Here is a 23,799-nt window from a genome sequence, read left to right as displayed (position 1 = left end):
TTAGATGAGTCCACAAAGGAAGGTTAGAAAGGACACTACAGAGTTTTTACTTGAAATGGTAAAGTTAGTAGTGTTTTCTTGGAGTAGCATAGGGTAGAGTCCCAAGATGTGAGTCACTCCAGTAACAGCAACTGGCTCAGGATTTAGCCAAAGCTAAAAAAAAAGAATGCAAACCACAGAACAAACATACAGCTCTCTCAGCAACAAAGAAACAGCCACATCATATTAACAACTCTAGGTTAAAAGTGCTGACCCCATCTATAGCACTGGGAACATTTAAAGCTGTTTGCTTATCTTTTGGTTTATCCTTCCTTTTTAAATATACTACTGAACTTTTTAATTACATCCAAAAATAATAAGAAAAGTTATCTTGGATGTTGTGGAATAACCGTACACTGTAAAGATTTGTCACTCAAATTAGTTTAATTGCCTGATTAGCCAGAAGCCAGGCAGAACCAAACTAAGGATGATTGGAAGGGTGAAGTTAGGAGTTACCAATCTGATGCAGAATGAGCAGGAGATGAACATGCCATGCTAATAAAGGTACCACCCTGTGGCAGAGTGTAAATAAAGAATGTGGGTTAACTTAAAATGTAAGAGCTAGTTAGTAATAAGCCTGAGCTACCAGTCAGTAATTTATTAATTATAAATCCTCTGAGTGGTAATTTGGGAAGCAGCTGCTAGGTATCTGGAACAGGCAGCCACGACAGGAAACAGCCGATTACACTTGGACTCCCTAATTCCAAAATACAAAGTTGGTGTCACTATCATACCTTTCTAGCAATAGGTATTGTACTGATTAAATATAACAACCAATTTGTATTTTACTACATGTGTATTTCCCCCTTTTGCATTGCTAATGACAGGATACAGAGCTTTACAATAGGTGAGGCACATGCTTATCACTGAGCTATATATAATCACAGACCTCTACTTTTTTATTTGTTTGATTGCATGCTTGCTTGTTCACTTATTTTAGGTTTTTGAGACAGGGTCTTAATTGTGCAACCAAGGCTGGCTCCACTCAATATGTAGCCTTAAGGGTTATCCTTAATCTCTCAATTATAGGCATGCTGCCCTGTCTGGCTTAAACATGTATCTTGAATGAACCATCATCTACTTTCTTCCTTAGATGACATACCACTGAGGTGGGCTTTGAGAGTTTACAGCTGTGTCCCATTTCTAGTTTGCTCTCTGCTCTCTGCATGTGGCTAGAAAAATGACCTCTCCCTGTCTTGACCCCACTGCCTGCAATCATACGGCACCCAAACTATGGGCTCTCAGCCTGGAACCATAAGTCAAAGTAAACTTCCTTCCTCAAGCTGCCTTAGTCATGGTAACAGAAAGTAACTAGTACAGTCAGTAAAAACAAAACAAACAAAAATTCCTCATGTTTCTTGGTAATGGAGAAATAATGACCCCTGCAGCAGGCTATCACTTCAGATACACTGCACAAAGAAGGAGAAACTTCTAAAGACATTAAGAAAACAACATGTATTGAAATATGATTTCTAGGGTTGTAGAGATGGCTCAGTGGTTAAGAGTACCATCGGCTCTTCCAGAGGACCTGGGTTCAATTCCCAGCACCCACACAGTAGCTCGCAACCATCTATAATAGAATATGATGCCCTCTTCTGGCATGTAGGTATATGAGCAGGCAGAGCACTCATACCCCAAAATGTATACATAAATAAATAATTTTTAAAAAAGAAATACAATTTCTACTCTTTTACCTATAGGAAGCAAATATACGTTTACCTTCATTATATAACTGCAATAATAAACTTTGCTACCAGAGTCACCTAATCTCAGAAAAAAATTTCCAAAGCAATGCAGTAGCTGAGTCACCAGTGATGAACTTAATTACCTCATATAGAGTGAAAGACAGTGATGTAAAATGAGATTAATTTATTTCTGTAGTCCTCAGTCAGGATGATTCAACGTGGTTACTAATTCTAGAGTGACTAATAAATATGCTGATCTATTTCTTACTAACAGTTGGATACATTCTTTATTGGAATTAAATTCAGTAACACCTATGCACCAACTGACTTAAAAGGGAAATAATGCTCTACTAATTTCTAGCTGAATTTAAAAGGTCATGTTAGACTTTTCCTACAATAGGCCAGTGTATTTTCTGTAATATTATCTCAATCCCTTAATGCTATGCCCTAAAGTTAAATATCAGCTGAAGAAAAATAGGTACAACTAAAGAACAGTATACCACAACTTACTGCAAAGCGAATAGAGTAAACAGTGTCTTCAGAATAAAAAGTTAGTTTAAAACTCTAGAAAAATCTAGTAAAATTTTAGTGCTGAGTTCCCCCAAAATTCTCATCAATGAGATAACTTAAGGCCTAAAGAAACTACCAGTGCAAGAACGCAAAATAACAGAGCAAAGTGTGAAGGGAGAAAAAGAGTCCAAAATTCAACTACTCCACTTTACACCCTGGCAAACAACACAATTTCAAATACACCTAAATGGAAAATTAAAGTTTTTATATGATACACAAATTTAACAACCACTACTCTGGCTAAAAATATTCCTGGCAATAAGTTAACTACATAAGGGAGGTTGTGTAGTAAAAGGTTAATATTTATTGAGTCTTAACTGTGTGCCCAGACCAATATTACTTCCTTTACACATGATTCATTTAATTCTCTTAACTCCTATGAAACACTATTATTATTCTCACAAGAAAACCAAGGCACAAAGAGGAGAAACTCTTACCAAATGCCACACAGCTGCTAATAAGAGGTAAAAACATGAGCTATGAACCTGTGCAGTTATTTCCACGGTTACAGTCCTCAACTTGTCACAGGACTTCCCACTCTTTACCACTCTACAACGGTGCCTTCTAAGACACGAGCCCAAAGTCGGAGAGACAGTTCAGCGGTCATGAGCACATGGTGTTCTTCCAAAGACCCCAGGCCCACACTTCACTTCGCTACCTATTCCTAACACCTTCTGGCCACATGAGCAGGAGCTATGCATACAGCACAAGAAATGTGAATGCAGACAAAGCAGCCAAACACTTAAAATCCATTAATTTAAAATTTTAAATAAATCATTCTACAGATGAGCAAATTGTTTTCCTACAAAAGAAAGAGTTATTTCAAAGTTCCTAAGTCTTCAGTAGTAGAACTAGTGCTGGGGGTCAGGCTTTTCACCTCACATGATCCTTTTCAAGAATAATGATTTTCTCTAAGTGCATCTTTAATCTCAGAACTGCAGACACAGAGACAGGCAGGTCTCTGTAAGTTCAAGTCTCACTGGTCTATATAGAGAGAACCAGCCAGCTAAGCCTACAACCTGTATTTTTGTTGTTGATTTTGTTTTTTGAGGCAGGGTTTCTCTGTGTAATGGTCCTAGCTGTCCCAGAACTCCCTTTGTAGACTAGGCTAGCCTCTAACTCACAGAGATCCAAGTGCCGGGATTAAAGGCATGCACCACCACCTCCTAGCAAAAATTTCTAAGATGCAAAAAAAAAACCTTCAAAAACATCATTAAAATAAAAAAACAGCATAATAAAATTAAGTTCAGAAGAAAATAAAAACAAATTCTTCAATCTTTCAAGAATAAGTTGTTATCAATAGCATAATATATTTACCTATATTCAGTACACAATAAACATTCTAATTTCTTGCCCTATCTTTTTAAAGAATTAGAGACATACTCATTATAATGATATATTCCATAGGACTTACATTTCACCTACATTTTTACAGTTCATTAAATATTTTTGGGATGGCTAATGAGATAGCTCAGTGGGTACAAGCACTAGCAATATAGGCCTAATGATTCCAAACATGCACCATGGCACACATTTACCTATACACACATATACATGTATGCATGCATACATGATAATAACAAATTAAAATTAAGCAAATACTTTTGACAATACAACTTATAAACTATATAATATTTCATAACTTTGATAAATCTGCACTTAACAGGTGTACTGAATATATAGACTATTTCTGCAATCAGTCTCTTGGTTTAAACTGCTGTTTCTATCTTATAGTATTTTATTTTGTTAAACGGTAGAAATATGAAGTATAATCCTTTTTGAATTCTTTGATCCTCCTGCCTCAGCAGCCTCCCTAGTGACAAGATTTCAGATTTGTTCCAACACAATTAGTTTGAAGATGTTACTTAATACATTTGTAAACATTATCTATAATAAGGCTCCTAGAAATGATTATCACTAAATTGACCTAAGAACTCACATTCATATGATGGTTACTAAAAACAAACTGTTGTAAGCACTTCACTATATTCCAATCTGTATTTGGGTTTTTACATACTGATGTTGGTTTTGTCACCTTGCTTGGATTAGGAAACACCCTGGAGTAGAGTGAGGCACACTTTGGGCTGCAGGGTGGATTAGCTGACAAGGGAAGACTCACCGTGAAGCGGCTAGCACTGTCCCATGAGGGGGAATCCAGGATGAACAAGAGAAAGGAGAGGAAAGCTAGATGAGTGCAGCATTTCCCTGCTTGATACACCAAGATGTGGTAGTTTGAATACATATGGCCCTCGTTCTCATGTGTTTGAAAGCTTGACCCACAGGGAATGACACTATTAGGAGGTGTGGTCTCACTGGAGTAGGTGTGGCCTTGTTGGAGGACATACGTCACTGTGGGGGAGAGTTCTGAGGTCTCATGAACTCAACATAGGCTCGTGTGGTTCAGTCTCCTGCTGCCTGCAGATCAAGATGTAGAACTCTCAGCTCCTTTTCCAGCACCATGTCTGCCTGCCTGCACACTGCCATGTCCCTCCATGGTAACAATGGACTAAACCTCTGAACTGTAAGCCAGCCCCAGTTAATTTTCCTTTATAAGAGTTGTCATGGTCATGGTGTTTCTTCACAGCAATAGAAACCCCAACTAAGACACAGGATATGAGGAATCCCAGCCACATGCTGCTACATGAACTCCACTATGCCTTCCAGGCCACAACAGACCCTACCCTCTCAGACCAGGAGCTATAGTCCTGCCCTCAGGTATCTGGCCACAGTGACAGGAAAGGTAACTAACAAGTACATCTGTCCCACGGTAGCTCTGCATTTCACAGCACAGATATTCCTATGACAGAGGAAGTGAAGGCTCCGAGACAGCAATGACTTTTCCAAAACCATGGAAAGCGACATAGCCAGAATTCATGGCCATCCACAGCAACTGGGTTCCACAATCCATGCTCTTAGTCACTGTGTTATATTATTTTAATTTTACACTTTTCAACGATATGATGTTGTCTCGATATTCACTAAAATATACAATGATCCCCTGGGAACCTTTGTTATGGTAAGTATCTGACACGACTCGGATATTTGAAACCACTTGTTTTTAAGTCAGTTACAGCTCATACCTGTAATCCCAACACTAAGGAGAAGGAAACAAGAGAAGACTGAGTCCAGGCAAAAATGAGACACCTGTACACACCAAGATCCTGTCACAAAGAAAAACAGAGAGAGAGAGAGAGAGAGAGAGAGAGAGAGAAGAGAACAAGAGTAAGAGAGACAAAGAGGGAGAAAAGGATGAGGAACAAGGAGAGGGGAGGAAGGAGAAAGAGAAGGGGATAGAGGAAGGCAAGCAGGCAGTATGTACTTACCTATACATACACGCATGTAATAACAATTGACGAAAAAGAGGCCATTAACTTGAAAGAAAGAAGGAGTATATGGGAGGGTTTGGTGGGAGAAAAAGGAAGGGAGAAATTATTTAATTATATTATAATCTCAAAAATAAAACTCTTGACTAGATGTTATAACACACACCTTTGATCCCAGCACTCAAGAGGCAGGGCAGAGAGATCTCTGTGAGTGTGTGATGCCAGCCTGGTCTAAATGCTGATATACAAAGGTGGATATGGTAGTACCCACCCAAATGCTAAAAGATGAAGCAGGAGGATTATGAGGTAGAAACCAGCCTGGGCAGGACCCTGTACAGCCAAATGAAAACAAAATGTACAAAAAAAAAAAACCAACAAGGATATGAAAAGATGATCAACATTATTACCTACTAGAGAACTGCAAATCAAAATCTGAGCTATCACCTCATACTCTCCTGACAGCTGCAGTTTAAAAAGACTTTGGTCAGGAGATAAACTAAAAACTCTCATACACTGATAAGTGTAAAGTGATACCCACTTTGAAAGACATTGGCCGATTCCCAAAAAGGTATACATAGTATTGTGAACTATTACTTTAACTAGGTAAAGAAGTGCTGCATTTGTTTAACTAGGGGAAGATGTGTTAAATTTGTTTATTCTGTGTTTGTGTAATTATGTAAAGATGTGTTGCTGTCTTACCTTGCCTGTGTAAGACACTTGATTGGAACAGCCAAGAGCTAGGCAATTAGAGGGAGATCTGTAGTAGGCGGGGCTAGCGGGCAGAGAGACTAAGTAGGAGGAGGAATCTAGGATTGAGAAGAGAACAAGGGAGAAAGAAAGTGATATTCCTGGAGTAAGCCAGGCAGCTGCCACCCAGACAGACATGGAGTAGATCATACAGACCGAAATAAAGATTAAAAGCTCCAAGGCAAAATGTAGATGAAGAAAAACAGGTTAATTTAAGTTATTGGAGCTAGTAGGACAAGCACAAGATAAGATTGAGCATTCACAACTAATAAGTCTCCGTGTCATGATTTGGGGGCTGGTAGTCCAAGAAAGCCTGCTACAACATAGAAAACTGGATCATATGTAGCACAAAAACTTAATTTCTCTGCCAGACAGAGCAAATCAAACTACATAAATGTTCAAGACTGGATGGTTGACTAGATAAATAATTATGGTATATTCATACAATGGGCTACTATCTGCAATAAGAGAAACAAAGTACTGGTAAATGCCTCAACTTAAAGAATCCCTGAAAATACTATGCTAAATGAAAAATAGATGCAAAAGCATGCTGTATAATTCCATTTAAACAAAATGTCTAGATAGGCAGTCTACAGACAAAGAAAGACAGTGGTTTCCAGGGAGGAGGACCTGGGTAGTGAGCACGAAGACTTCAGAGTTTCTCTGGAGGTGGAGGACAACAATGCTCTGGAACTAAAAGTGGTAGTCGTGCACCTTTACAATACACTAAGCACTATAGTGCACACTCTAGAAAGTTAAAATAAACTAAAAATACAGTTAAGAATACACAAAGACATAAACTTTGAAATAAAACACTCAGAAGTAGTTAAAAGTGTATCATATGACTTTTGAGAAAGAACTATGGATATTAAAAATCAAGGGATAAAAACGAAAAATGAAAACTTTATGGTAACTCTAGACCTTAGAGACAAAGATGGACATGTCCAAACTGTCACACACACAGACACAGACACACACACACACACACACACACACAAGAAAGGACAGTTACCAGTTATGCACAGAAAAAGTTTGAAAAATCCCATTAAAAATGAGTCTGGGGTGGGGGTAGGGTGGTTGGGAATGGAGTACAATAGTGTGCCTTTGACCCTGAGTTGTATCCCAGACCTCTCTCCTCTCTGCCCCCCAACACCAAAACCAAACTAAACCAAATCACTAAATAATCCGTATGAAAGGTTCCCTAAAGACTTTTATATATAATTTACATAAAGAATTACATAAGCTATACAGCAGAAAAGTAAAAGGATATAGAAAATGCATATGTGATGTATATAACATCAGGAGATATGGACAGATTTCAAATTAAAAACTGAAATTTAGTTAAAAGTATTCCTTTTGCACAGTAAAGGGCAAATGAATTGTGTTAAATTTTCTAGCAATAAATCCATTTGTCCTAAACAAGCTGGGAGTGAAAGATGAATGAAGGCACACTGTAAACTAGAGTGTCAGGTCCACTGGGCAGACTTCTGTTTACCCAGAACTGGGATTTGTTCATAGGAGGTGCTTGAAGATTACCACATTAGAAAAATATTACCATATACGCTGTAAGAAATTAAAACTGAAATCTTAATTTTAAAAAAAAGCAGGTATCTCAAACCTGAAACTAAAGATACAGGGAAGAAAAGAATTTCCCCTAAAATCCCAAATAGGATGAACCTAAGAAGGCCACATAACTTTATTGTGTTAATAAATGTGTCTAGCTATATTAATAAATTTAATTTTTAATATTATGACAGCTCAAATCCAGAATCAGAAGATGCTAAGCAAATACTCTTACACTGACATACATTCGCAGCATGCGGCTATTTATACTGTCAGTATATTAAAAAGAAATGAATTCACACAATTCTAAAGAATTAACTTTTTAACTGATATGAAGAACTAACTATAAAATATCCATTCAGAATTCATGACAGCCAGGATGGGTATGTAATCAGCAACAGAACACCTGCCTAGTATACCTAGTACCCTATGTTCAATACATGACACCTCCATTGTAGTCAATTTAAGGAATAGACAATATAGAAAACAAAAAAAATATGGTTTAAGAAAAACAGAACAGATAAAACAATTACCAAAGAAATCTAAGGAAGAAATGGGAAACCTAACTATAAAAACCTTATTGATTCAGCTAATCTACTGAACTTTCACAGAGAAGAAAATGACACTGTTTTTTTTTTTTACTTTGAAGCACTAATTCATACAAAAAGTATAAGGAAATCAATAAAAGCACAACACGTAAATCACTAAGAATGCTGGTTTTTAAATATTCAATCAACATAATTCTTACAATTTTTTTCTCTTTAATGAAGAATGCTCTGTTGCTAGAGTAAGAACAAATGGCACTAGCTAGTTCACTATCTTTTTAAATACGATGCCTGCAGGCAATGCAGTTAAAATAGGAGCTCAAGTTGCAAAACTACTTTTGAACACAGCAAAACACAAAAACAGCCTTTGTATTTCTCATGCCAGAATACTTTCATAAACATTATTTGAATCTAGTATATAAAACAAAATTTGAAATCATTAGATGATGTCATGGTATTAATCAATTTCAACTTTAAATTTCAGTAAAGAATATAAATTGAGAGAGCTCTACTACACAATGAAATTATAACCTTCTGAGGATGTATTCTGAGCCAATTTACATGCTATGCCAAAAGGCTTAAGGAAAGTTTGGAGTTTCCTGGTAATAATAGAGGTTCATATAACAGGGTTTTTGAAAATTATATTGAAAACACTGAAATAAACTTCAAAAAGTTGTTGAATTCAGGAAATTATTCAAACCTTAACTTTTCGCAGACTGTTTTTCAAGACTTAGAAACTCAGTTTCGTGTAGCAGCAGAGTTACCCTCTTCAAAGGAAGTGACACTGCATATTCTGGGTTTTGACATCCACAGTTGTGCAAAGAGTGCTACAGCTCACCAGAGCGACAGCTCGGGAAGGCAGACTAGAAGCAGGCCGTGGAAGCGCACACCTGCCAGCCAACCGCTGGGAAAGCTGGATGAGGATATCGGGAGCTCACGACTAGGCTGAGATTTTTATTATTGTCAATGTAAACTAACAAGCATACTAAGCAATTCCCAGAGAGCCTCTCATCGCCATACTTTGCACACAGTAGGCCTGAATTGTATCTAGTTATATGCACACAGATATTCAGAGTTTCCACAGATTTTTTTTTAAACCAATAGTAATACAAAGATAAGTTCCAAATTTTCAAAACTCAGGACATTTTTAAAAAATGATTAGAGTATCACCTATAGCTACTGATTTTCTAGTTCATGCTGTACACAAAGCTCAACATTCTAATGTATTTCTGACATCTGTGGCTCACAACCCATTAGCACAATATGTACTTATCTCAAGATTTCAACTGACATAAAAGCCTATGAAGGAATGCCTTTTCTCAAGCATATTTCTTCTCATGCATATGGACAATCAACATAGCAACAATTAATTAATTAATTAATGAAAATAGCAACAATTAAAACCAGGAACAAACAAGTCATCAACAAGTACAATACACAAGGCTTTCAGAACAAAATGCTTAATTATAATCTATATCCCCTCAATCAAGCAAGCATTTTCAGAGTGATAGCATTCGCTAACTCACTGATCTTCTAAATCTACTACTGAACAGCCCTAAGCCACTGAGAAGGAAGAAAGCTCTGACAGAGCATAGATATGAATCAAATCCTCAGACGCATAAGGATTGGTCTCCAATGCACTATTCCTAAGTAAGACTTTGGAAAAGTGATATAGGATTGTGAGGGCTTTGAACTAATCAAAAGTTTAAGCTGTTGAAAGATTTTATTGGAAGATGGTGGAAAGTGTGCCTAACAGAAGTGGGTGACCAGGTCTGCTTTTAAGGGATATATCTTGTCCGCAGCCTCTTCCTCTGATGTATTTCTGTTGCCCAGTTAACATAAGGAGAGAAGAGCAGCTTTTCTTACCATGTCTTGCTACCATGATGTTGTTCCTAAAAACAATGGAGCCAACAGACCAAGAAAACACACTCATAAATACCACAGAGCAAGGCACCTGTAATGGCTCAGAGGGTAAAATGCTTTCCTTACATGCACAAAGCCCTGGGTTTGATTTCCAGTACTGGATAAACCAAGTGTATTGGCACATGCCTGTAAACCTGGTCAGTGCTCAGGAGGTGGAGGCAGAGCAGGAGTTCAAAGTCATCTTTGGCTACATAGTAAGCCCAAAGCCAGTCTGGGCTACATGGAACTCTACCTACCATCAACAACAAACAGAGGTCAAAACATAAAAGAATTTTATATATATATATATATATATATATATATATATATATATATATATATATATATACACATATATATATCATCATAATATCTCACCTATGTGATTTTTCTATTGTATAGCCTATTAGTGGTATGGTATGGATGCTGAATATCTCACAAGCACAGGTATTAAAGATGTGGTTAAATGGATGGCACAATTGAGAAGTAAAGGAACTTCTATACTGTAGGACATATTAGGAGGTACATAGATCCCTGGAGAAATGCACTTAGGGAATGGTATGTGACACCAATCACCTCTTTTTCATTTTTGTTCCCTGGCCACGAAATAAATCGCTGTGTTCATCCACACACTTCATACACAGAAAACAACAGCAACAAAAACAAAAAACTAAACAAATACTAGGAAACTGAACAATACTTTTGAATGAGCAGCAGGTCATTGGAAGAATCAAGGAGGAAATTTTAAAATTCTTAGAATTAAATGAAAGTAATAGCACAATTTACCAGAACCTCTAAGATACAGCTAGAGAAGATCTAACAAAAAAGTTTACACATAAAGGCTCCCATTAAAAACTCAGAGATAGCTCAAAAAAATATAACCACACACATTTATCCAAACTAACAGATCAAATTATAAAAGTAGAGATGAAAACAGAGATGTTACAAGTGCCAATGAAATTCAAGAATCATTAGATAATATTTTGAAAGCTGTATTCCAAGAAACTGGAAAATCTAGAAGAAATGAGCAAATTCCTAAATATATATAACCTACAAATTAAATAAAACCATAAACTTAAACAGACCCATGACAAATGAAATTGAAGCAATAATTTTAAAAAGTCACACACACACACCCCCAAGAACAAAACAAAACAAATAAAAAACAGTACAAGATTCACTGCTGACTTCTACCATGCTTTTAAGAAAGAAACAACATCAATACTCACCAAACGGTTCCACAAAACAGAAAGCAATATTACAAGTCTCATTCTACGAAGCCAAGATCATACCGATACCAAATAAAGGAGGACGCAACCGAAATGGAAAACTACAGACCAACTGCCCTGATTAACCCAGAAGCAAAACTCTCAATAAAATACTTGCAAACAAAATCCAAGAACACATTAAAAAGGCCGTACATCATAACCAAATTGGTTTCATCCTGTCAATGCAAGTTTTGCGCAGTATACGCAAATTAATAAATATATTACAGCACATAATACACTTGAGGTCAGAACTCAAATGATCATTTGGCAAAATTAACATCCCTTCATGATAGAAGTCCTAAACATACTAGGAACAGCAAGAGTATATCTGTCCATAACGAAGGGGAGGAGATAGATAGATAGATAGATAGCCTATATCCAACTTTATACTAAATGTAAAAAAACACAAAAATAAAAAACATTTCCTCTAAAATTTAAAACTAGTCAAGAGTACTTCAAGTCTCCCTGCAGTCATAAGTTAAGAAAGAGGTATAAAGGGATAGACGTAGCAAAGTCAGAAGTCAAATTATCCCTATTTACAGATGGCAAATACTTAAAAAACTCTGAAGACTCACTTCACCAGAAAACTGTTAAGTCTGATACTTCAATATCAAAATACAAAATTAAGACCAAGATCAGCAGCTTTCCTATATACCAGCAATAAATTTGCCAAGAAAGAATTTTTTAGATCCTAATCACAATAGCTTCAAAATAAATATACACATAAGTAAATGCCTAGTAATAAATCTTAAAGACTTCTACAATGGGCACTTTAAGACTGAAGAAACTAGAAGGTAGAGATATGGCCCAGTGGTTAAGATCATTGGTTGTTCTTCCAGAGGATCTAGGTTCAATTCTCAGTATCGACATGGCATCTCACAACTGTATATAACTCCACTCCAGGGGGTCTGACTCTCACACAGACATATGTGTATAAACGCCAGTGCACATAAAATTAAAAAGTCAACCAATTAAAACAACAACAAAAAAGACTGAAAAAACTGAAGACACAAGCTAAAGGAAAGGCCCATCCTCTACATTCAAAATTTAACAGTATTGTGAAAATAGATGCATTACTGAAAGGTGACCACAGAGTCAACACAATCTCCTTCAAAATTCCAAGAGTGATCTACATAAATATAGAAAAACAATCCTAAAATCCACATGGATTTCATACAGCTGAAAGAACCCTCAGTATAAAAGTGATCCTGGGAGTATTATAACACCTACACTTGAATCATACTACAGAGACAAGCCAGAAAAGTGGCAAACACAAAAGACAGCATGGTGCTGGCATGGGGACAGACATGCAGGCCAGTGAGCATACAGAAACAAACTCACACTGCAACAGTTTCCTAAGTTTTCACATAGACGCCAAGACACACGTGGGAAAAACTGACAGGCTGGTCCACAAATGGTAATGAAAAAATAGCATGTCCACTCATAGAAAACTGAAACTAAATCCGTATTTTTCACCCTACACAAAAATCAAAAGTGGACCAAAGGCCCAAACATAAGACCTGAAATGGAGAGCTGCCGGGGAAAGAGAGCAGAGAGAACTGTGAGGTGGAGCCCAGAAGGGCCTGGAAACTACTGTGCAGCCAGGGAAGCAGCCCAACTGCATGAAGGAAAGAGCAAATCAACACAGCAGTCTACAGGACAAACAACTCGTTGCCACACCTAAGTTTATAATTCCTCTAGTTAAAACAACGAGCCAATAATGAACCGAACAGACAATTCTCAAAAAAAGCACAAATGGTCAATAATACTTTTTAGGGTGTTCAATACCTGACCATGATAAAAGTGAAAATTAAAACTGATTTTCTGGTTGGTTGACTGGATTCTAATCTTTGAATTTTGCTTGCTTTTTCTGAGGGAAATAATATATATTTGATACTAATTAAAAGACTATTATTACTTTACCACATTCATAAGTTCATAACTTCAAAAGAATTTACTAAATTTAGCAAACTCTACAACAGATAGATACTCAAGGGAAAAACTCTGAGCAATGAAAATGCATATTTATAAATTAAGCATGGTAGAACCTGCCCAGCACTTGGGAGGTAGAGGCAGGAGGATCAAGAATTCAAAGTCATCCTAGCTACATAATGAGTTTTATACCAGCTTAGACTACATAAAACTCTAAGAACAAAAAGAAAAGAAAAAAAACACACTTACAGAAAATCAGAGTATAAGATATTACTGGATAAGCATACCAACTAAACCAAAAGGGAAAAATTAATGGTCACAAGCTGAGTACCTACTAAGTGTTTTTACATGAAGAATTCTCATTCAGTCCTAGGACGTGAGTGCTACCATTAGCCTGCATCACTCCCTTTACTTGGGTCAGCAGTCTGGGAACTGAACACTCTCCACCCTAGACTCCAGGACAGGTGAGGAGAACTAAAGCACAGCCACTCCGCAGGGTGCACAGCTGCAAAGCCCCACAGCCACTAACCCCAACAAGTGCACCCTGGGCTAGGTGCTCACCTGCCCCAAAGACAGAACAGCATCTTTCCTTCCCATTCCCATATCAGTAAAGTCTGCAAGACATTTCCCACAATTTATTACTCTCTTTCAGGCCTTTCCGTCTTAAATGCTTCCTGTTCCCTGAGGCTAGAATCCACTGCTCTTTCCATCCAGCCTGCAAAGCCCTACCCGCTCTTTAAACAGTGACTTAAAAACAGCATTCTCTGTGAAGCTTTCTTCATTCCTCCCACATTTTCTGCCCCCATTTCTGGAGGAAGCAATACATGACTTTCTCAGCTCCCTGGAAACAATGATTCACAGATACATCTACTGGTATTTGGCATTCTAATTCTTTTTTATAAAAGTATCTGCTGGGCTCCGCATACACCTGCAAGCATTAGACATTGAGATACTAGTTGGCCTGGAATAAATAATGGTCCCAAACTAAGTTCAACAGTAATTTAAACTAAACCTTTGCTCTTCTCAAAACAATAGTGTCTTACCTGCTCGGTATTCCTGCAACCATCACAAAAATCCCTGTGTTGTCAAAATTTTTATATACTTTCCAGATTCAAATTAGGCTTTTAAACTGTCTTTAGCTACCATTTCTCAGTTCTCACATTAAAAGTCTAGCACTGCTGTGCTGAGATTTTGTGCGTGCTCTAACTATAAAGCTCGCCTGAGGATCAGAGTGTGCAGCGAGCCACTAGTCAGCCATAGAGGCTGGGCAGTGGTGGCGCACACTTTTAATTCCAGCACTCTGGAGACAGAGCAGGTCGGCTCTCTGTGAGTTCAAGGCCACCCTGGGCTACACAAAACTGAATCTTTCTAAAAGAGAAACAGAGTTCACACCTTTGATCCCAGCACTAGGGAGGAGGAGACAGGAGTGCTATGGCTGGGCGGGGAGAGGACTATACAGTGAGGAGAAGGAGCACAGAGCATTCAGTCTGCATGGGGACAGGATCTTGTCCACTTTGTCCTGAGGATTCACTAGAAGGAAAAGGTCTCTGTAGTGGTTGGCTCCTTACTCCTCTGATCTTTCAGCATTTACCCAGAAATCTGACTCTGATTTTTTATTATTAAGACCAATTAAAAATTGCACAAAACACTGCAACTTCTCAATAGTATCAGAATTGGTATTGGTAGCAAATATTTTAAAATTAGAAACAGCTTCTCCATTCACTAATTTAATAAAACAAAAGTCCAATAGTGATTAAGACATTCACACTAAAGGAACAGAAAGAAAATTCAAATACACTGCAATTGAAAGCTGGGAGTGGTGGCTCAAGCCTGTAATCATAGCACTCGGGAGGGAAACGAGATTGCAAGTTTGAGACCAATCTAGACATTACAAGACATGGTCTCAAAACATAACGGACACGGCAGCATGCACCTGTAATCCACTACTGCGGAGGCAAAGACAGGATAGCAAAAGACATACTAGGAGTGGTGGTGCACACACCGTTAGTCCCAGCACTGGAGGCAGAGGCAGGCAGATCTACTGAGTTTGAGGCCAGCCTGATCTACAAAATGATTCCAAGGCAGCCAGAGCTTCATAGTGAGACCCTGTCTCAAAAACAAACAAACAAACAAAAAACCCAGAGGAAAACAAAACGAAACAGCCAAAGCTATATAGTGAGACCCTGTCTTGGGAAAAAAATAAATTAAAAAAAGATGCAAAAGACAGTAAGACCAATTTATTTCAACTGTTAACTATTATGTCCATAGAAGATAGTTCAGAGTAAATGTTTAGCATTTTGGTTTTTATTCCGTGGGTTAAAAAAAAAAAAAAGAAAAAAAAATCTAGATTCTACTTCAAACTCCCTTTATTACTACTACTTGTACTAAAATAGTTAGCTCTAAACATAAAAACTCTAGGTTTAAAAGAAGCAGACTGTAGCAGTTTTCCTTGCTCCTAAACATGTACACAGAAAAACTGAGTATTTAAAAAACATACTTCCCCAAGATAATATTATGTTGTCTAAGAATGGATATAAATAAGCATATTAGTTTAAAACTAGTATCACTAACCACAAATTTATAAAAAGCTCAAAATACTTAGCAAAATATCTTGCATATTATAAGTTATCAATAAGTAATGATTTGTACAGAGTACATGTTGGTAATTAAGTCCATAACTTCAAATTGAACACTAGCTCGAATGACCTTCTGCCCTTCAACCCTCCGAGGGTTTGTGGACTACAGACCGCTGCATTGTTCACATCTCACTCACTCCAACATTTATGCAGTGCCGATCCCTTGTTCTCAAGGGTTCACATCTGGCAGGACAATAGAGCATTTGCATTACACTTATTTTGTTGTCTGTGTCCCATAATGAAGTTATAGTCAAAGTTCTATGGGAGTAGAGAGAAAGCAGCCATCCATTCTTCAGAGAGAATCAGGGAAAGTTTCTCCCTGGAACTAAGCCTCAGGCATAAAAGGGAAAGGTCATTTTGGAAGATAAAAAGGCAGAAAAGGCACTTGTTTTAAAAAGGAGCAGTGAGCGATGTCATATTTACTGGTAAGCCAAGTTTGAGATGACCGAAAAAAACAGAAATAAAAGATGGGGTGGGGGGATGAAAGACAAATTTTAATACTAAAAATTAACAGAGCAAAGATTGAGATTTTTTTTTTTTTTTGAGCAGGAGTATGGAGTATTTGTCTGCCCCTAACACCAGAGAAACACATGAATCCCAGAGAGAAAAGTTTTTTAGAATAAATGCCACCCTTTCCCTCTCCCCATCCATACTTTTTTCCTTTGGAAATGCTGAGAATGGAACACAGGGTCTCATGCATGTTTGGTATGCATTCTACTACAGGGCTGTACACCAACCAGCTGCATTTGTCTTGATTCAAATATAAAGTAATTGCCATTAGCAGCCAATCTCTTTGCTGGACATTGGTGGCATACCTTTAATCCCAGCACTCAAGAAGCAGAGGCACACAGATCTCTGTGAGTTCAAGGCCTGCCTGTTCTACAGTATGAGCTCCAGGACAGTCAGGGCTATACAGAGAAAGCCTATCTCAAAAACCCAAAAAACAAAAACAAAAGAACAAAACAGAACCAACCTCATGTCAAACTGGGCAGCACACAGCACTCTAAGCACCAGGGAGACTGGGTGAGATAACAAGTTCTGGCTAGCCTGAGCTACATAACTAAACCTTGTCTCCAAAGCCTCCAATCCCCCAAAAAGAACCAATCTCACAATCTCTCTACTTAAATGATGAACATTCTACTCCCTACTTACCAGAGAACGAGTCTTCAGCTAACATAAATACCATTTAAGAAAATGGAATAGGAACCTAAGAAGGCAAAGAACAGATATAAGGCCAAGCATGGTAGAGCACACCTTTATTCCCAGCATTCACTAGGCAGAGGTAGGTGGATCTCTTTCAAAACCAGCCTGGTCTATATAATGAGTTCCATGACAGCCAGAACTAAAGCTCACCATGTTTAGTGAGACCCTGTCTCAAAAAAAGAAAATAATGAATTTCAGGAGTATAGTCCAATAACTAGATGGGAGGGGACGATCAAGTATATAAACTATTCTTTTCAAGTTACTGTGCACCATGTGTGTGCACTGACTACAGAAACCAGAAGAGGGTGTTGGATCCCCTGGGTCTGGAATTAAAGATAGCTGTGTAAACCACCATATGTTTACACCCTGGCCCTCTAAAAGAGCAACCTGTGCCCTTAATCACCGAGCCATCATCTCGCCAGGCCCTACGATGTATTTTAAAAACTAGATAAATTAGCTTAAATATTTTACCGACTTTTCACTATCATAAAAAGCATCATGAAAGGAAATACAGATTCATGTACCTTAAATATAACTTGTCAGATAAACAACTTTGTCACATGAACTAGCACTTGTCAGAAAACTTCCTACTTCTAGTAATGAAAAACATCACAGAATTCCATTAAAACAAACATCCAAATAAAATAAAAAAGCAATGAACACATAATCTGACACTCTCTCAAAGGTTCAATCCAGGATCTTGGCAGTCATGTTTAGATATGTCAAGGAAAGCAGCAACTTTGCAATGACTTCCTTGTGATGTCCCTGGAACACATAATCTCATTCATGCTTCTATGCCTTTTCTTAAGCAATTCCTCCCACCTCGTTTCCTTGATTCACTCTTATCTACACACTGCCTTTTTTTTTTTAGTCCTTCAGTCTAGTTGAATTTGCATTTCATCTGTGAACTGTTATCTATGAAACTGTCCCTAAATCTTTAGTTGTTCAAAAAAATTCTATTAGACAAGTTTACCTAATACACCACTCTGTCTGTCTGTTTTGCTTATGGCCATTTAATCATTTTCATTTCTACTATGAACCTGGAGCTTGTACTTAACAAAACCACATCGTGTTTAAAAAGTCACAGTCTTGGGATGGCAGTTTATGGGGTGGCTTCTGTAGACAGCAAGACAAGAATCAAAATACCTGCGTATTAGGGTGTTAGCCTAACCTATTCTCCCAATGCCTCATTTTCAACATATTCATGAAAGAAAACTAAACACCTAGCACAAAGTTGAAGTTAATTTAACGTGTAGAGCGGAGGTTGGTTCCCAACCTTTCTAATGCTATGACTCTAATACAGTTCCTCATGATATGATGATCCCAACCATAAAATTATTTCATTGCTACTTCATGACAGTAATTTTGCTATTATGAATTGTAATGTAAACATCTGATATATAGGATATCTGATATGTGATCCCCAAAGAGGTCACGACCCATAGGCTGAGAATCACTAATGTAAAGCATTAGAAGAACGAGACACGATTCACAAGTTAAGCTGTGGTTTCTTTGCTCCAGGTCCTTTCTGTAGACAACATTGTATCACTTTCTTAAATAGTGATTTTGACTGTTAGGTGATCTCTATCCAAAATGTTCTGTGGCTTTTTTTTTTTTAAATATACAAGTCTTGCTATGTAGCCCTGGCAAGCCCAGAACTAACAAATAAGGCCATCCAAATATGTCCACTCATAATCCCTTCTGTATAACTACCATGTGGATACATTTACTTGCTCAGTGACATTTTTGAGTCAACTGAAGAACTATCTATTATCTGCTATAAAATTTGAAGAGTTTATAGAGTTCACAAAGGAATAAAAGATACACAAAATGCAGGCAAGACAGCTGTTAACATCCCTAAGATGAATTGTTAAACCTAGTAAACACCACACTTCGGCAAAACTGTAACTCACTCTTCATGAATTTAACATTAAAAAGCATCACTTAGTATCCCTAGTAATAGCCACACTCAAGCCCATCCACGGCTGTATCTTTCTTTTGCTTGATAAGCTCCAAGTTTACTTCAAAAGCAAACCTCAAGATTTCCATTTGTCTGCATTTGGCCAGTTTTTCTAAATTGCACATCTATAAGCTGAATGATCCAAAGCTTTCAAATAACCAGGCATGGTAGCTCACACTGTAAGCCTAGCACTAAGGAGGCTGACGGAGGAGCACTGCCTTGAGTAGTCTAGCACAGAGTGAAAAAGATCGTGTCTCAACATTACAGAGCACATGCTTCAAGCATTTATTACTTTTTCCAGCTTTAACTAGGCCTCCCATACTAGCAAATGCAGAATAGGTCGCCAACAAAGTCAACCAAAGGGCATATTACTCCTGCTTCCTACCTCCAAGGCAAAAGGCCTATTGAGACAAAGTTATCAACTTCACTACCTTCTGCTTTTAAAATTATTTCTATATCTGCAATTGTATTAGACAATTTCCAGACTTGGAATGCAGCTCAATTGGTAGAGTACTTTCTTAGCTTGTACAAGGTCCTAGGTTCAATCCTTAACACCCAAAAACTGGATATAGTGGCAAAAGCCTGAATTACCAGCACTTCGGGTATGTATTGAGTTTGGAGTGAGTTCGGCATACAAAAGACCCTGCCTAAAAATGAAAAGAAACTTCTTGTTACCTTGCTAGACTCCACAGCACAGCAGTGATTCACAAGGCACTGTTTGGGGGTCCCTCTTCCCTTCAAACACCCTCCCTACTAAATACTGAGACTTTAATCAAAGCAAAGCATGATGTACTAAGCGATTTGCATATTGACCTCAATCCCTAAAACAGTAAAGGAACAGTGGACATGGCTCAGTGGTACAACAGGTGTTTCGCGCACACAAGGCCAAACATTTCTTTCCTATTACAAAAATAAAACTTTAAGTAGGTGATACTATCCACAGATAAGAAAACTAAGGCCTGGAGGTGCTTACAAGCAAACTTTCCTGAAATGATATCTAGGACTGGAATCTTGTATTTTTACATATCATAATTTTCAAGGAACATATATTAGGCGTGGGGGGGTTGCCATGAGTCTATATAGGAGATTTCTTAAAACCACAGAAGTCCTACACAATAAATAGTGGTCAAACTGGTTTGGCTTTCTTTCTATCTCCCAGTTTCTGGCAAAGAATACATGCTCAATAAAAACCCGTCTGTCTAAGGCAATACTTTAAAATTAATTACTAAAATAATTTGTTCACAAGGAAAGACCAAACAGCTTGTTTAAACTAAATTAGGTGGTTATAAAGATCAATAATTACACAAAATATACCCTCAAGTCCTAGGTGTTATTTTAGCCAATAACACAAAAAGGGGGAAAAATGAAAATGGGAAAAATAAACCAAGGCTACCCTTCAAAGAATTCTCCCCACCCCTCTCTTCACCTTGATTTTCTGAGACAGGGTTTCACTATATACCCCAGTTAGCGACCTTAAACTCATTAAGCTGCCCAGGAGGATGACATGCGTGTGCCACTGGGCCAGGCACTGTTTGTCAAACAAGAACTGAAGTTGCAAAGCATGCACTGTATGCAGATCTGCTGCAGGTTAAGCTAGACCTGTTTCTCAAGGACATAAACAGGAAAAATGTAAAAGTTGGTTGGATTAAGACACTAGTTGTCAACTAATGTTAGAATTCAAAAAGAACTCTATACTCATTTACAAAGAATCACAGGCCATCTATGAATGAATGCACCTAAATGTTAGCTTTCAGGGGGTTATAAAAAAAAAAGAGTTGGTTTTATGGATTAAAGAGCATCTCGTGTAACTCAGAAAAAGTTAGTAACTTCTCGGGTCTCATCCCACACACAGAAAAGGTGGTAAGCGTTATGCAAGCACAGCACTTGGGGATCTTTTCCTTCTTCGAAAAAAAAAAAGTTTATTTTGTAATTTCTTAATTCTGTAGCTACACAAGTATTACTTTCTTCTCTGGAGGCTCAAGCTTCTTTCATTTCAAAACACCACTGTTGAAGATAAATTCTCCTCTTAAAAAAAAAAAAGACATAATCATGTCACTCAGAAAGAGGGGGCAAAAAGTCAGAAGACAAAACTGGAGACAGCTCTGTCAGTCTTATGTAACTTACTTTAAGTTGGAATTAATTCAGTAGTTCAACCAAAACCTCAGGTTTAGGCCCAAAAATGAACTCTTTAAAATATTCTCCATACATACATTTTTTAAAAAAACTAAAAGGATCTTTAAAAAAAAATACATGCAACTAGCAAGGTACAGTGCCAAGATAAACAAGCTAAACTGGATTAAAAATTAAAAGCAAGGCCAGGCATAGTGAGAGACTTTTAATCCTAGCTCTAGGGAGGCAGAGGCAGGCAAATCTTCTAAGCTTGAGGCCAGCCCGGTCAATAGAATAAGTTCCAGGCCAGCTGGTCCCTGTCAAAACAAAACCAAAAAAAAGGAAGGAAAAGAACGAAGGAAGAGATGGAGGAAAGAAGCCCAGAAATTCTTATTATAAGTAATATATAATTGATAATACTGGATGTAATTTAAGAAAAATAAGCTAGTTTATTAATACTAGTTTTTGCATATCATCATGTAACTACACATTATCTACCAAAGAAATTAAAAAATAACTGTCAAAAGCAATAGTTTCTGTCCATCCAACTTGTAAACACAACTCGGAAAATGTAGCAATTAATCCAACCTAGTTAAATTGCCTTTAATTTTTACAAATTATTTCATCAGGTGCAAATAAGTATCAAACCTTACGAAAACATTAACTTTACACAGCAATTATCCAACCAGGCGGGCCCTGAATGGGATTCAACTACCAGCTATGTATTAACTACGTTTCACCACGGAGACACTTGAGCCCCGTGTAATCGTGGCCACAGATTCCGGCATTGCTTTGGGAACTGCTGTTTGCTTAATCAAGCACTGAACGGCAGGTTCACCTTTCTAAAAGGACCGAAAGCAAGAGGTCAAGTTTCGCTATCTACTTTTCCTAAACGAATTAGGGTTTGGGGTTTCAGTGGGAATGACCAAGTTATCCAGAAGCCATCGCCCTACAGAGACATTTAATAACAATACCTTCTCTGTCCTTCATTCAACCACTTCGATTTAAATTTCCACTATAAATCCAGACACACAAAAAGCTGATTCCACGGCCTCAAGGAAAAGTGTCCTCTGGGAACAAACCCTGAGATCCTGCGTACCTTACCCATCTCAAAGGGGGCAAGGGAAAAGAAAAGACTGTAAAACAATGTAGTGACATTACCTTGCTCGTCTTGTGATCAAACCAGACGAGAGCATGGTTCCTTGACAGCACTTTGCAATCAAAGGTGGCATTATTTTGCGCTGGTCGACAGCGTGCCACCGAGCGGCCAATCTTGATGGGCTCGTCCAGGTAGACATGACGCTCCTGAAACGGGTGCGAGTTCGGGCGGCAAGTGAAGATGGCCAAGGCTGACGGCATCGAGGACAGGCTTGGGGGGTGTCTCTACCAGGGACAATGAGGAGCTCCTCCAGGTTCGGAACGCTCTTCACAAGCCTATCTCCCTATCCCCCCAAAATTTTTAAATTAAAACAAACTGCGCATTGTCTAAGCATAACCAGTGAACATCAACAACTCTTCAATTGGGCAGGAAGACAAGCCAGCGCAAGCCCCATCACCTCCTTTAAAACACAGAGACTCCTTGACCAAAAAAAGTCCCCTGCCAGCAGCTTTCAGTCCATCTTCCCTAGGAAGAAAAGGCTCAAACATTGGGCAGCTTCGGCCAAGAAAACTCCTGGAAGACAGTTTGGGGACGGGAGGTATCCGGGCAGACGAGTCACACACCAATTCTTGGGTGTTCTTTGAGATCCCGGTCGCTTCTCCCCTACTGTAGCGGAAACGGTGCAGCACTGCAGCATGAAGAGGGTCTGGCTGGGTGCAGCCAGGAAGGTCCTTCGGAGCCCAAGGGAGAGGAGCCGAGGACCTCCGGGCGGCCACCGCCGGTCCTCGGGGGCCTCGGGGCTGAGAAGAGGCGCGGGGGTCGACGAGAAGAGCTAGAGGACCAGCGGACCGGAGCGCATGGCCCCTGCTGCGCCGAGGCCGCCCGGGAGTGGCAGGGGTCCCCGGGCCAGCGTGAGCCGAGCCCGCGATCGCAGGCTGGAGGCGGCCCGGGCGGCTGCTGAGTCGCGAGTCCCGGGCACCTGGCGGGTGTCCCCGCGACCAGGGCGGGGACCTGGCTCTGCAGGCCGGTGCGGACAGAGCGAGGCGCTACCCCAGGGAGGGCTTGGGCGCCCGGGCCGGCGCGAAGTTGGTTCCTGAGCTCGGGGCTCTGCCGCTCAGCACATGGGCCACCTCCCGTCAGGATCGTCCACGCGAGGGTCGCATCTCAGGGACTGGCAGCTCCCGGAGGACGGCGGGGTGGGGGAGGGAGGCTGGCCCG

At 38.9% G+C, this 23,799-nt stretch overlaps 1 protein-coding gene across 25 annotated transcripts in view; it reads right to left on the bottom strand.

Moving 5' to 3' along the window:
- Slmap (sarcolemma associated protein) overlaps positions 1-22,841 on the bottom strand; it is a 129,302-nt gene extending 106,461 nt beyond the window's left edge. For all 25 annotated transcript variants that reach the window (XM_048421571.3, XM_048421570.3, XM_048421586.3 and 22 more), the window contains exon 1: positions 22,644-22,841. In XM_048421571.3, coding sequence (XP_048277528.3) covers positions 22,644-22,841 — 198 coding nt within the window. The remainder of the gene's footprint in view (positions 1-22,643) is intronic.
- Between the last annotated feature and the right edge of the window lie 958 nt (positions 22,842-23,799).

This window comes from Myodes glareolus, chromosome 5, assembly GCF_982192425.1.
Source record: "Myodes glareolus chromosome 5, mMyoGla1.1, whole genome shotgun sequence".
Taxonomy (NCBI): Eukaryota; Metazoa; Chordata; class Mammalia; order Rodentia; family Cricetidae; genus Myodes; species Myodes glareolus.
Note: the sequence above shows the minus strand (reverse complement) of the source record. Positions and strands in the feature narration are given on the sequence as shown.